At 37.9% G+C, this 12,303-nt stretch overlaps 7 protein-coding genes across 7 annotated transcripts; 4 read left to right on the plus strand and 3 right to left on the minus strand.

Moving 5' to 3' along the window:
• Position 1: 1 nt before the first annotated feature.
• On the plus strand, positions 2 to 1,991 carry Gasu_57800 (archaeal ATPase; the record flags this gene model as incomplete). The annotated part of the gene is made up of 1 exon (XM_005703009.1): positions 2 to 1,991. A coding segment is annotated over one exon (1,307 nt), but the record flags the coding sequence as incomplete, so codon positions are not given.
• A 1,549-nt stretch (positions 1,992 to 3,540) lies between these two features.
• Positions 3,541 to 5,274, plus strand: Gasu_57810 (peptidyl-prolyl cis-trans isomerase B (cyclophilin B)). Its single transcript, XM_005703010.1, has 9 exons — positions 3,541 to 3,708; positions 3,769 to 3,887; positions 3,947 to 4,082; positions 4,136 to 4,325; positions 4,379 to 4,524; positions 4,580 to 4,660; positions 4,714 to 4,845; positions 4,902 to 4,989; positions 5,060 to 5,274. The coding sequence occupies exons 1-9, from the start codon at positions 3,568 to 3,570 to the stop codon at positions 5,173 to 5,175; spliced, it is 1,149 nt and encodes a 382-aa protein (XP_005703067.1). The 5' UTR covers positions 3,541 to 3,567; the 3' UTR covers positions 5,176 to 5,274.
• Positions 5,275 to 5,279: 5 nt separating this feature from the next.
• Positions 5,280 to 6,640, minus strand: Gasu_57820 (S-adenosylmethionine synthetase). The gene is made up of 3 exons (XM_005703011.1): positions 6,525 to 6,640; positions 5,512 to 6,466; positions 5,280 to 5,457 (listed from the first exon to the last, which is right to left on the minus strand). Exons 1-3 carry the CDS (start codon positions 6,606 to 6,608, stop codon positions 5,315 to 5,317), a joined length of 1,182 nt encoding a protein of 393 aa, XP_005703068.1. The 5' UTR covers positions 6,609 to 6,640; the 3' UTR covers positions 5,280 to 5,314.
• A 25-nt stretch (positions 6,641 to 6,665) lies between these two features.
• Gasu_57830 (MFS transporter, SP family, sugar:H+ symporter) lies at positions 6,666 to 9,530 on the minus strand. The gene is made up of 3 exons (XM_005703012.1): positions 8,833 to 9,530; positions 8,259 to 8,548; positions 6,666 to 8,202 (listed from the first exon to the last, which is right to left on the minus strand). The coding sequence occupies exons 2-3, from the start codon at positions 8,540 to 8,542 to the stop codon at positions 6,921 to 6,923; spliced, it is 1,566 nt and encodes a 521-aa protein (XP_005703069.1). The 5' UTR covers positions 8,543 to 8,548; positions 8,833 to 9,530; the 3' UTR covers positions 6,666 to 6,920.
• A 15-nt stretch (positions 9,531 to 9,545) lies between these two features.
• Positions 9,546 to 10,420, minus strand: Gasu_57840 (uncharacterized protein). The gene has a single exon (XM_005703013.1). It carries the CDS (start codon positions 10,397 to 10,399, stop codon positions 10,190 to 10,192), a length of 210 nt encoding a protein of 69 aa, XP_005703070.1. The 5' UTR covers positions 10,400 to 10,420; the 3' UTR covers positions 9,546 to 10,189.
• Positions 10,421 to 10,440: 20 nt separating this feature from the next.
• Gasu_57850 (transmembrane receptor protein tyrosine kinase) lies at positions 10,441 to 11,369 on the plus strand. Its single transcript, XM_005703014.1, has 2 exons — positions 10,441 to 10,637; positions 10,701 to 11,369. Exons 1-2 carry the CDS (start codon positions 10,560 to 10,562, stop codon positions 11,298 to 11,300), a joined length of 678 nt encoding a protein of 225 aa, XP_005703071.1. The 5' UTR covers positions 10,441 to 10,559; the 3' UTR covers positions 11,301 to 11,369.
• Position 11,370: 1 nt separating this feature from the next.
• On the plus strand, positions 11,371 to 12,278 carry Gasu_57860 (transmembrane receptor protein tyrosine kinase). The gene is made up of 2 exons (XM_005703015.1): positions 11,371 to 11,523; positions 11,581 to 12,278. The coding sequence occupies exons 1-2, from the start codon at positions 11,381 to 11,383 to the stop codon at positions 12,143 to 12,145; spliced, it is 708 nt and encodes a 235-aa protein (XP_005703072.1). The 5' UTR covers positions 11,371 to 11,380; the 3' UTR covers positions 12,146 to 12,278.
• Positions 12,279 to 12,303: the final 25 nt, after the last annotated feature.

The raw sequence follows: 12,303 nt of genomic DNA on the forward strand, positions 1-12,303 counted from the left end.
GACACTTATTNGATGGATTTGGTTGTCACTTTTGGGTTTTACTCTGAAGTTTTGGGCGAAGAATTCAAGATTGGTTGTTGTGAATTTATATTGCGAGCTCATAGCAACTATAAATTTTTCCGTGAGGCTACTGAACTTTTTCCTTTATCTCCGTTTAGTTATATTCCCGACACTTCAACAGCAAAAGGAGTCTTCTTTGAATTTGTATTTANGAAGATCTTTCGCTTTCGCTTATNAACTTTTCTTCATTCTAATTCCTCGCAGATTGTACATTCTGCTATTCCAGGAATTTTCCAGGGTTCTTTTATTGAACAGGACAATGTTTCGTATTCTANAGAATCAACAAAATCTAATGATATACCCATCTNGAGAAATGTCTCTCGTTCATTTTCTGACCATTATAGAAAATATTTACAACATTGTGGTATTTTTGTTCCAAAAGAGGGCAATTCGAGTGGTCCTGATGCATATGTTGTATTCCATAATGGACAAACACGTTATGTTGTTGGATTTTCATTCAAATTTTATCACAAAACTGAATTTTCGAAAACAAATATTAAGGAAGAAGCAAAAAAATTTTTTAAGGGAGTTGTTTCCGTTTNGAATGACGAATCTTTTTCATCTGTTCAACTTCGTTTTCAGTTTGTGGNAGTATGTACTAGATATGATCAATCTGNAGGTTTCTCTACCGAAGAACATAATATTGTCGAAGATGCAAGTCGTTTTGNGACTCAACATTCTTCGGGATCAACTTNGAATGAAAGTAGTCGATCATGTCTGCAATTGGNAATTGTTTCTCAAAGGAACCTTGAAATATATTTGGGAAGAGATAATGTCGAAACATNGAGGAAAATTGGGAAAGCAAACCGAGGAGAGTTTTCTAAAAACTTTTCAGTATGGTGTGAAACTGTTTTTGAGTCGATGTCCAATGAATATCTTTCGCCTTTGGAGCAATCAAATGTTATTTCAAGAGTGGCTCGAAATANAAGACCGAGAACCAATGAGGAGAATAGGATGCAAGTGGAAGAGCTTCAAAGTGCTATGCAAGTGGAAAGAGGAGATGCACGAAGCGAACAAAGGGTTGCAGCATCCAGTTCTTTGTCTTCGTCATTTGATTGGAATACTTTCCNAAGAGACCGTTGTGGTCTTTCTGAAGAGGATGTTGCCTATTGTTTTAGGAAACTTTCAAGGTTTGGCAGAGTTTCGCTTTCCAGACTTAATGAAGATTCATTACTTCGCATGGGTATCAATGATCCCACCGNAANAGCCAAACTGCTTAGTGGCATTACTGAAGAGTTTTCTTACTAACTTTAGAATATGAACGGATCCATTAACCGCATTTTTTTTCTTAAAGCCATGGAAAGAATAAATAAAGTTTGGAGGAAGCTCTCACTATCGGAAACTAGTTGGATTGATATGAAATTGACACTGATCGTTATTTTAGAATACTAACCAGGAACTTTTCCTTAAATGGGCATTGTTGAACCACAACTGACAAGCTTTTATATCTTATTGCAAAGAGTTCAAGTCATTCCTTTATTAAGTGCAGAACGATTTTCTTATGACGACGAACATTCAAAAGAAACTTTTGGGAAAGGAACAACATCAGTGTGCTTATATGACAAAGTATCGTTAAAGCTTCTGCGAGGACTAAAAGAATTCACGGCCTCTTTTTGAATGGTCTTGTCTCATGAATAAATGGAGTTATGCTGCAGGTCACTCGAATATACTCATAACAGATGAAAGTTCCATTTGAGAATATTTTGTGCAAGAAAGAGAAAGGGATTACTTGTCTTCCAAACAACTCTACAAACTGCTACTCGAAAGAAATAGACTCGATAAAATGGCTTAAAACTGGAAGCAATGCAAAATCACTTGTGAAAAAATCTATTCTTTGACAAAGAAACTGAGAGAGCTTTACCAGGAAGAATTATCACTAGCCAAAATGATTTCTTCAATGGTTCTTATTTGGTTATGAAGAATTTGTATTGAAATATATATATTCGCTTGTGCCGTGTTTTCCTATGGAATGCAAGTATTTGAGGAGATGATATGCCAAGTGCTAGACTCTTATTCCAACTTATTACCCAATGAATGACAATAGAACCAGTCACTTTAAAAGTTTTCAATTTTTGTTAAAACTTCAGCTCTGTCTTCAAGCAGTCTATCTCAAAGCTCTATATGGCGACATAATTTACTGTATGTTATAAACCCTCTTGTAAGATTACATAGAGGTTGACAATTTTATTCAAAACTTATGCATTGGAATCGACCACCAGCTGTCTCAACTTTGAATAGTTGCAAAAGTTAAGTGAAATCCGATTGAACAAACTTCATAGTCACATTGCTTTGATATGGCTAATTTTCATCATTTAGTGTTAACAGTACTTTATGTGGAACATAGTTAGTTTGATTGGAATAGGCTTTGTAACGTTGAATTCAGTTGTATAGGTCTAAAAATTGCGAAGAGCAAGACTGCCAACAGATATTAACTTTGTCTCAACTTGTGAGGTTCTCTTTATTAGCTGTACAAAAGCAAGGGAATTCCTCTTTTATGAATTGAACACATTCTATCAAGTTAAAGGGAGGCATCTCAACACCTGTGAGGTTTGATTTTTGGGTTGAAGATTCACTGGTTGAGTTTATAGAACTCGAACGAGAGGAAGACCGTCCTCAATCTTAAATCAAGTGTCATATAACTGATAGCGTCAATCTAAACTTTTGCCAAGTGTGCAATAAAATATGCCTATAATTAGCTAAACAAACGGTTTAGAAAATGGACAACCACAGACCAAGAATTATATGGTTCTGCTTGCGACTTCTTTGTTAAGAGTTTCTCGGGCAGCTGTAACTTTCTTGCATTTTATAGAAGACCGCTTCAGATGACTACGAGTCATATCTAACAATGGCAAAAACATACAAACCCTTTCCTGTTTGGAATTCTGCAAGTGCGTTGTGTACGAATGCTATGAAATTACAATGGTTTGGCTAGATTTGACTGGTATTTGCTCATATGGTATGAACCTGCGTACGTTGCTGGTGACTCTCTTCAACTTCAAAGAATGGAAAAGTACCTTCATCTTTCAATCTCTGATGGACAAAAGTTGAGGTAAAAGTTATTGTCTTCCTATGATTACAAGATAGCACTGTACCAATATAAAAGAGAAAAAACGAAAGAAAATCAAAGACCTTGAGATTTCGTGAGGTTAAAGTCACAGGTCGATAAGGAGCGTCTTGGTTCTTTGACATAATGTTGGCAACAATAAAAAAGGGAATTATGCCTTGGAATCATAATAAATTGATTAAATTCAGAATCTTCAACTGCTAAGAGCTAATCATTTTGGTAACTTCCTAACAGTTTCCAATTTTTTTCAAACAACTGACTGGAAATCTTTTGTCACTATAACACCAAGTATACAAGAAACCATAGCTACTGTGAAAGAAGAGAGTGTTCGACAATCCACCTTCACTATAGCCTTGTCATTTTTCTGTTGAGTTACAACTGTATACAGTAGATTACGAAAGGTGGTTTCTAAAAGTTGTGAAATACTTAGCATTCGCCAAAGCATGAGTGTTTTGTTGCAGACTTCAAGAGGAGATATTGTTGTTGACCTTTTCACAGACCTTGCACCTTTAACTTGTAAAAATTTTCTCAAACTTTGCAAGATCAAATATTATCACCTCTGTACTTTTCATTATGTTGACAAGGTGAGCTTGTAGTTGAAACTGTCTTTTTAGAAGTTTTATGGTTGATCCTTTTGAATTTAGGGTTTTGTTATACAAACAGGTGACCCGACAAATACAGGTAAAGGAGGTGAAAGCATATATGGAATTTGTTTTGGAGAACAAGCACGATACTTTGAAGACGAGTTCACTCCCAAGCTTCGGTACTTTATTATTTATGTAAGATTTTAAAAGTGCTAAAACACGAGTTTTTCACTGATAGACATAATCGCAAAGGACGAGTTTCTATGGCTAATGCCGGTCAGCCAAATACTAATGGCAGTCAGTTTTTTATTACTCTTAGTGATCAGTTGGACTACTTGGATGACAAATATACCATTTTTGGTCAAGTAGAAGAGGTATTTATTCCTATTCATTTGCGTATTCAAGTTGTTTATATTATTTTCTATAGGGTTGGGAAACAGTTGAAGCAATAGAATCGGTCCTTGTTGACGAAAAGAAGAAACCTTTTCAAGTTAGTCGCATCTATCATACGATTATATTGGACGACCCTTTTCCTGATCCACCAGGTATGCCACCCATACCTTCTTCTCCTGAACGAGATGGAAACCAAAATGTCGTGTCCTCTGAAGTACGACTAGGTAAGTTTCTATAGAAGAAGAAAAGTGATAGTAATTCGAAAGTAAATCTTCAGATGATGATGAAATCTGGCAAGAAGAGGAAGGAATGGATAGTGAAGAGAGAGAAAAGTTGAGACGTAGAAAAGAGGCACATTCTCGTGCAGAGGTTTTAGAGATCATTGGAGATATTCCTGATGCAGAAGTTAAACCACCGGATAATGTAAGAGAGAAAATTGTGCAAGATGGACCAGTCTAATGACTTTTATTCTATGTAGACATTATTTGTTTGCAAGTTGAATCCTGTGACTCGTTCCGAAGATTTGGAACTTATTTTTTCTCGGTTTGGTGAATGCAAGGTTTGTTATGAATTGGTAGACTATGTGTAGAAAGTAGTGAAATTGGTTGTAAGGCTGAGATAATTAAAGACAAAGTTACTGGCGAGTCCCTATGTTATGGATTTATAGAGTTTCCTGACCGTAAAGCTTGTGAACAGGCATTTTTTAAAATGAACAATTGTTTGATTGATGATCGAAGGATAAGAGTAGGAATATACTGGTTTAACTATTTTTTTGCTAAAATTTGTTGATTGTTGTTCAGGTAGATTTTTCACAAAGTGTTGCCAAGTTGTGGAATCGTGTTCGTCAAGGCCATTGTATTCGTTTAGACGAGGACGAATCGCTTCAAAGTATGTGTTGTTTATTCGGTTGATAATGAAACTAATGTGAATTGATAATATTAATCATCTTTCCTAATAGGTCACGGAAAACGATCCCATCACAATGAATATGTATTCGATGACTTGGAAGAGAAAGCCTTGTTTCAAGAGCATCGTAAAAGCTCTTACTCCAAAACTTCAAAAAGGTACAAATAACTAACAAATGACGAAAGAACAAGTTGTTCTGATACCAATGCGTCGTGGATTCTTTTTGAGAACAAAATGTTATTTGTAAATATAACAGACAATGTGACTAACATTTTTGCACAATATTCTTTATAACTTTATTGGATATTCAAAATTCCAGTTTCTTAGGTATTTCCCAAGTAAACGTCGATTCTACTTTGGGATCTCTGCCAAAGTGGCCATAAGCTGCAGTCTGCTTATAGATAGGCCTTAACAAATTCAAATCTTTTATGATACGACCAGGACGAAGATCTTATGGTACAAAACATGATTATGATCAATCTTAAAGTAAAACGCAAAACTTACCAAAGTTCTTCTTGACTATTTCCAAGATTTCTTGATCTGGCTTGGTTCCCGTTCCATAAGTATCCACAAAGACGGAGAGTGGTGAGGCGATTCCAATAGAATAAGATAGCTGAACCAAACAACGACGTGCAAGTCCTGCAGCAACAATAGACTTGGCAACCCATCTCGCAGCATAAGCGGCTGAGCGGTCGACCTTTGTAGGATCTTTTCCAGAAAAAGCGCCACCACCATGAGCACCCCAACCACCGTAAGTATCAATAATAATCTTTCGCCCTGTCAAACCTGCATCACCTTCCGGTCCTCCAATCACAAAACGCCCGCTTGGGTTCAAATGATAAACAGTCTTATCGTCTAAATATTTACTGGGAATGACTTCCTTGATAACTTTTTCCAGCAAATCTGCACGAATCTTCTCATTCGATACGTTATCATCGTGTTGCGTAGATATGACGACAGTATGAACTCTTAAAGGCACCAAATGACCATTCTCCTTTCGATATTCCATAGTAACTTGGGTCTTGCCATCTGGACGAACCCAAGGACAAATACCTTTCTTACGTACTTCAGTCAGACGTTTCCCAAGACGAGTAGCAAAACTATGTGTCAACGGCATATAGTCTGGAGACTCATCCGTGGCATAACCAAACATAATTCCTTGGTCACCAGCAGCAACGTCATCAGCTGCACGGTTCTCATGAACTCCTTGTGCAATATCTGGTGACTGTTGATGTAACTCAACCAACACTCGACAAGTCTTATAGTCCAAGCCCTTCTTCTCATCATCGAAACCAATCTCCTTTATGGTATCTCTCACAACCTTCTCATAATCAATAGTAGCACCCTTTACAGTTATTTCACCAAAAACCATAACCATGCCAGTCTTTGTAGCTGTCTCACAAGCTACCTTTGCGAGAGGGTCCCTTTCAAGGCAAGCGTCTAGGACGGCATCGGAAACCTTTGTGAAACAAAAAAGCAATGAAACAAGTCTGCTAACTGAATACATAAAAACTTACTTGGTCACATATCTTATCCGGATGACCTTCATTAACTGACTCTGAGGTAAATAAGAAAGTAGATGAATCACCAACTGAACCCATGGAAGCTAAAAATCCACAATATACAAAATAAGAAGGAAGCACGATTAAAAGATGTTGATTAAAAGAACATCGATGGCCAACCAATCAGCTTTCATGGAGTGTTGAATTGCTTCGGTCGGAGTGGAATTGTTTTCCTCAAAAGACTTTGCATCGATAGATAGACTTTCATCTTATAATGATACGTGAAAAGCATAACTTTTATTTGATCACAGTAGGAGAAAGTAAATTCGCTCAGACAAAGTTTTTGTCTGTATAGCAAAGTTAACGGCTTCCAACTGCAACAAACAGAGTCCTACAACGCAAGCAATCAAACTAGTACTCCCCTTGAAGCCCAAAGGCCCGTTTCCAACGCAAGTGGAACAAATCTGATACCGTTTCCTTCGTAGATTGCCAATTTTCTCTGACCAACTCTTTCGTGGGTTTGGAAAACACCAAGTCAATTTCTTCGAGTGTCTTGTTTTTGGTCTCTGGCATATAAAGCACTTGATATATCCAACCAAATACAGCAATGCCACCATAGAAACCAACAGCCAAACCAGTCTTTGTCATAGCGTTTTGCATACGTGAAAAGTTGTACGTAACTATGAAAGCAGAGAGAAATAGGGTAGCATCGGAACTCGTCATCCCGTAACTACGCAAATAGGTTGGATAAACTTCAGATGGAAGAACCCACGTCAGACAAGCATAAGAACCAAAGAACCACATATAAATTATTAGTCCTGTAAGATATACTCCCTCTGCAGAATGAACGTTAGATAACGGTATAAAGTAGCCAAAGCCGATAATTAGCAATCCTACAAAGAACCCTGGAAGAAGAGTGATAGCTGCAACTCGTCTACCGAAACGGTCCATCCATAATATGGCAGGAATGGTACCCAATAACAGAGAGCCTCCACCAACCAAACTCATAAATACTGACTGTTTAGAAGAAAACCCAACTTCACTCATCAGCACACTCATGTAATACATAATAGCATTAACGCCTGTAAACTGACCCAAGAAAACCATAATATTGGCATAGACAATAGCTCTACGGCACCTTGGAACCCTAATAAAGTCCAAATAGGGATATCGAAGACGTTTCTTCTCCTCTTGTTCCTGTTCAACTAAATGTCTCATCACAATAAACTCGCGTCTTGCATCTATATCGGATACACCACGAATACGCTTCCAGACGCTATAAGATTCAACTTCACGACCTTTATGCATCAGATAACGAGGACTTTCAGGCATGAAAATCATTCCTACAAGAAGAACAGTGGAAAAGAGAAGAGATGATCCCAACATCCAACGCCAAGTTCCTGAAACGTTGACAAATATTGCAGCAACAACATAACCAAAGACTTCACCGAGAGCAATATTGAATTGGTACAAAGAGACAAGATTGCCCCGGAACTTCTTTGCCACACATTCTGCAACATAAACAGGCACAGTTCCTCCTTCCAAGCCTAAACCCATCCCCAAAATAAAACGTCCAGCGTACATCATACCAACTGAATGAGCTCCAGCTTCTAAACCAGCACCTAATGTGTAGAGTAAACACGCAACGATAATAGACAACTTTCTACCCAATGCTTCGTTGGTAGGTGATAAGCTAAATAATACTAGTTAAAACCAAATATACTAAACTCCCAAGTTATGTTAACTTACATTAATGCTCCCAAAACTGCACCCAAAGGCATTAAAGAGTCTACCAACGAAACTTGGCCACTATCCAAGTGTAAATCCGCTAGCATATATAAATTCGCTCCACTAATCAAGCTCTGATCCAAACCAGATAGTAAGCCACCCATGGAGGCAAACGCAACCAGTACCCAAGTAAATACTTTAGGATTGCCTAACGTAATAGAATTGAAAAAAGAAACTTTCGTTTCTTTCAACTGCAATTCTAGTCTCCCCAATTTCATCATTAAGGACTTCATCTGAAAGGTCATGCCCGTCTAGGCTTCCACGGAATAGAGGTTCCTTTTTTTGTTCGTCTACTTCTGAAGAAATAGCTGCTGTGCTCTCAACAACTTCCATCTAGATCTAACACAAGTACCCAACGAGAAAATCGATGCGTATTTAAAGTAGCTGCTCTCTATGCATTCTACCAATTTGCCGTAAAAAACCCAGTAAACCAAAAATTGGATTGACCAATTTGTCTGACAGACAGAGTTGCTAAAAACAAAGAATCACGAGTCCCAACCACGCGAACGGCTTTAAATCTCAGTCTCATCTGTACCCCAACACCGCCGCCGTTTCCATCCCCTCAACAGGGATTGAGCTTGGATATTTGCCCTCCTCCTACGTAGGACAAACGCTTCTGATTCTTGACGAAGAACGAGGATTTTCTTTTACGCTTTGTCGACCATCTGTCAAGAACAAGGGTAACTTTTTGTATCATGAGCCTTAGAGCAACTTTGTCTTAGCTGTTTTCCAGACAAAGGAACTATATTTAGGGACCAGATAATAATTTTACTCCTTTCACTGGGCAGAGTAGATTCTAAAAACTCAACTGAATTGACATAGATACAAGCGACACTAGTCATACATTAAATTAGAGGCCCTTGAGCCTACTTTGATAGAAAGTTTCTCTCTCATTGTAAGCAACGAATTCTGACCTTCTTTCATCAAAACAGGTCTCTTTCACCAATGTTTGAAACAAAAAAAACTCAATTGAATTGAATGATAAAGCTACATAGTCGTCGTTTGCAATCTCTTGACAACAATGGACTTTTGGAAAATGTTCCTGAAACATTTTTACCTGATAACAGAACGGAGACGTGTCTTCATTCGAAAATGAGCTGTCAAAAAGAAAAATGCTGGGGATCTGCGCGCCAAATTATTCTTTATATGAAGTGAAATGTTACCAGAAAATGAAACAAGTTATTTTTCATTTAACCCAATACTATAAAAAAAATACACTAGTATTATTTGCAAGGGAACAGCAACATGAACAAATATTCAGGTGCACTGGCAACAATCACTATTTTATTGCTCGTTGAATTCCTTCTTGCAGCAGAGCTCTCAGGAGAAATTCAACCTGACAACAAAGTTACTTCTTCTCCTCCTACAAATATCCTGGAAACCAAACGCAATCTCCTACCCAACGAAACCAATCCACAATGTCCCTCTGACTATTTTCTAGATACAGAGAGTCTTCAGTGCACAAATGAGTGCTCCCAGGACATGTTTATTTCTGCAAAAACATGCGTTAAAGCTTGTGAGAAAAAGTCTCTTCCTTATTCAATTTCAAATATATATTCTTTCGTTGTATAGGTCCACCAGATTCCTATATTACTGCGGATCGCAACTGTGTTACCAGTTGCCCAACATCACAGCCATATGTTGACATCGTCCAAGATTACAAAATTTGTCGTTCGACTTGTCCATCTTGGAAGCCATTTAAGAATGGAAGACTTTGTGTGGCACAATGCAATTCGTATCAATGTAAGCAAATGGTCTTGACAACACATGAAACAAACTAAGAAATCAAACGAATGCTTAGGGCTCGATTTGGAAAACAAGGAATGTCATTACGGCTGTCCTAAAGATAAACCTTTGCGTGATGGCCGCATCTGTAGACATCAATGTCCAAGTTACCGAGTACAAGATGGAGAAAATTGTTTAGATAGCTGTCCAGCTAACAAATTTCTCCTCAACAGTACTTTCTGCACAAGTAGCGTAAGTTTAACATGAAAGATGACAACCTTTTGAAAAATCTCATCTATCCTTACAGTGTCCACAAGATATGGTATATGATGGCCAAGTTTGTCGCTATCATTGCCATGGGAAGTTCCGCGTAACATTAAACTATCAATCACCAGTCTGTGTCGAAACCTGTCCTCCATCGAAACCACTTCTCGATGGTGAAACATGTGTCGACCAATGTCCAACAGGCAAAAAACAACATAACAATACCTGTGTGGAATTCTGTCCAGCAGTAAGTAATGACACTTTCCTCCATATATGTACTTATGTTCAAATCTTTATCAAATGAAACCAGGAGGCACCGTACAATTTGAACAATCAAACTTGTGTATCCGAGTAAGTATACTTGTTTGCAGTCATCATTTCATTTCCAATTGAAAACGCTGCAGATGTCCGGAGAGACTAGCACTTTCCGGTTTTGACTGTGTCGATCGCTGTCCCAATAATACAGTTCTTTATAATCGAGCATGTAGAACAAGTTGCGACTTTTCAGAAGCTCCATTAATCGACGATGGAAAGTGTGCATCCAAATGTTCTTCTAAAAGACCATACATTGTTATTAGTGGTCAACCCTTCATACAAACTTGTGTCGATCAGTGCCCTTCTTATTGGCCTTATGTCTATCAATCTATATGTCGCTCTTCTTGTCCCGATTACACTTATCGATCAGGAAAACTTTGTCTAGACGCCTGTCCTTCCAACTCTGTCATATACGGTAGAGAATGTCTTGATTCCTGTCCAAAAGGAACCTTTATAAGCGATCAGTTGTATGATGGTAACGCAAACTGCGTACATGCGTGCCCTTCTGGAAGAAACAATGCCACACACTGCATAGCCATGGATAAACCAAAGCCATCCAAGACACCCCAACCTAGTATTGAACCAGCAACCAACAACACAAACAGCAGCAATTGTACTATTCAAGATGTTGCAGCCTTGATTAATAATGTTTGTTTGGAAAAGTGCTTTGCTGGTTGTGCTCAAAACTGCTCTTTATAGAGAAAAGAGAGTTGATTTCTTGTGAAAAATTTCGATTCCTTCTTTGATTATAAAAAAAACATTCTGTAGTAAGAATTGTCATGTATGAGTTGGAACGAACGGTATTCCAAGAATTATTTAGAAGAGTATTGGATAATCAGTATCAAGTAACACCTGAAGAAAGAAAAGCTTTGGTACAGTGTGATAATAGTATTGTTCGAAGAGGTATATTTTCAGCTTTGACGTGAGTTTGGTTTTGAGTTTTGTTTCAAAGGCTGAAACTATTTTTCAACTTGACTAGGTCTTTTTCGTTAATTTATTATGGGCTGAAACAATTTCAAAAGCATTTCAACGCTTCGAGCTCTTTGAGGCTTCGTCCCGCAATACCAGCCACTCTATTAGGTTTAACCACTGGATTCTTCTATGGAAGAACTGCTGCACCAGGTTGTCTACAAAACCTTATGAATGTTCCCAATTCAGCTGTAGCAGAAGAAGTAAAAATTATTATAAGGGAACTTTATGAACAGTCTCCATCCTCGACTACAGGTCAAACCATAGCAACTCGATATGGTTTCCTATTGGATAGCACAACAGTACCTATGAAAATATCTGATGTAGGTTTTGGAGATAACGAAAATAGTGATTGGAAGGAAGTTGATACTTGGCAATCAGATAATTCGATATATCAAGGCACAGTTCAAAAGAGAGTGGGTCCCAGAAACTCTGACAAAAGAAGAGTCATTCGTCCCAATGACAAGGTGGAAAACCATATTCATCAAGATGCTTTAGCCAATTCTACCTCTTCATTACCTAGTAACGAAACAGATTATGGATTTGCATCATTGCCTGGATATTCAAGTAAGTAAAAGTCATCATCAATATAAAATAGCATCTCACGCAGGTCTAGGCAGCCAATCAGATAGCGATGTATTAGAGTCATGGGATATAGGAAATGATAATCAACAAGAAAATACAAACAATGAACCAAATGTCAAAAAAGAGTCGCATAGAAGAAGAAGAAGAA

The sequence above is a fragment of the Galdieria sulphuraria genome (genome assembly GCF_000341285.1).
Source record: "Galdieria sulphuraria unplaced genomic scaffold scaf_62, whole genome shotgun sequence".
Classification (NCBI taxonomy): domain Eukaryota; phylum Rhodophyta; class Bangiophyceae; order Galdieriales; family Galdieriaceae; genus Galdieria; species Galdieria sulphuraria.

What these genes read in the sequence shown, in the direction of transcription:
- Gasu_57810 (XM_005703010.1), top strand. Translation starts at nt 3,568, where the DNA reads ATGAGTGTTTTGTTGCAGACTTCAAGAGGAGATATTGTTGTTGACCTT. An exon ending in CTCGGTTTGGTGAATGCAAG is followed by an intron (nt 4,661 to 4,713) that starts GTTTGTTATGAA and finishes ATTGGTTGTAAG; the next exon opens with GCTGAGATAATTAAAGACAA. An exon ending in TTGATGATCGAAGGATAAGA is followed by an intron (nt 4,846 to 4,901) that starts GTAGGAATATAC and finishes ATTGTTGTTCAG; the next exon opens with GTAGATTTTTCACAAAGTGT.
- Gasu_57820 (XM_005703011.1), bottom strand. Translation starts at nt 6,608, where the DNA reads ATGGGTTCAGTTGGTGATTCATCTACTTTCTTATTTACCTCAGAGTCA. An exon ending in CGGATAAGATATGTGACCAA is followed by an intron (nt 6,467 to 6,524) that starts GTAAGTTTTTAT and finishes TGTTTCACAAAG; the next exon opens with GTTTCCGATGCCGTCCTAGA. An exon ending in AATAGTCAAGAAGAACTTTG is followed by an intron (nt 5,458 to 5,511) that starts GTAAGTTTTGCG and finishes TTGTACCATAAG; the next exon opens with ATCTTCGTCCTGGTCGTATC.
- Gasu_57830 (XM_005703012.1), bottom strand. Translation starts at nt 8,542, where the DNA reads ATGACCTTTCAGATGAAGTCCTTAATGATGAAATTGGGGAGACTAGAA. An exon ending in GCAGTTTTGGGAGCATTAAT is followed by an intron (nt 8,203 to 8,258) that starts GTAAGTTAACAT and finishes AGTATTATTTAG; the next exon opens with CTTATCACCTACCAACGAAG.
- Gasu_57840 (XM_005703013.1), bottom strand. Translation starts at nt 10,399, where the DNA reads ATGTTACGCGGAACTTCCCATGGCAATGATAGCGACAAACTTGGCCAT.
- Gasu_57850 (XM_005703014.1), top strand. Translation starts at nt 10,560, where the DNA reads ATGTACTTATGTTCAAATCTTTATCAAATGAAACCAGGAGGCACCGTA. An exon ending in AATCAAACTTGTGTATCCGA is followed by an intron (nt 10,638 to 10,700) that starts GTAAGTATACTT and finishes AGATGTCCGGAG; the next exon opens with AGACTAGCACTTTCCGGTTT.
- Gasu_57860 (XM_005703015.1), top strand. Translation starts at nt 11,381, where the DNA reads ATGTATGAGTTGGAACGAACGGTATTCCAAGAATTATTTAGAAGAGTA. An exon ending in GGTATATTTTCAGCTTTGAC is followed by an intron (nt 11,524 to 11,580) that starts GTGAGTTTGGTT and finishes CAACTTGACTAG; the next exon opens with GTCTTTTTCGTTAATTTATT.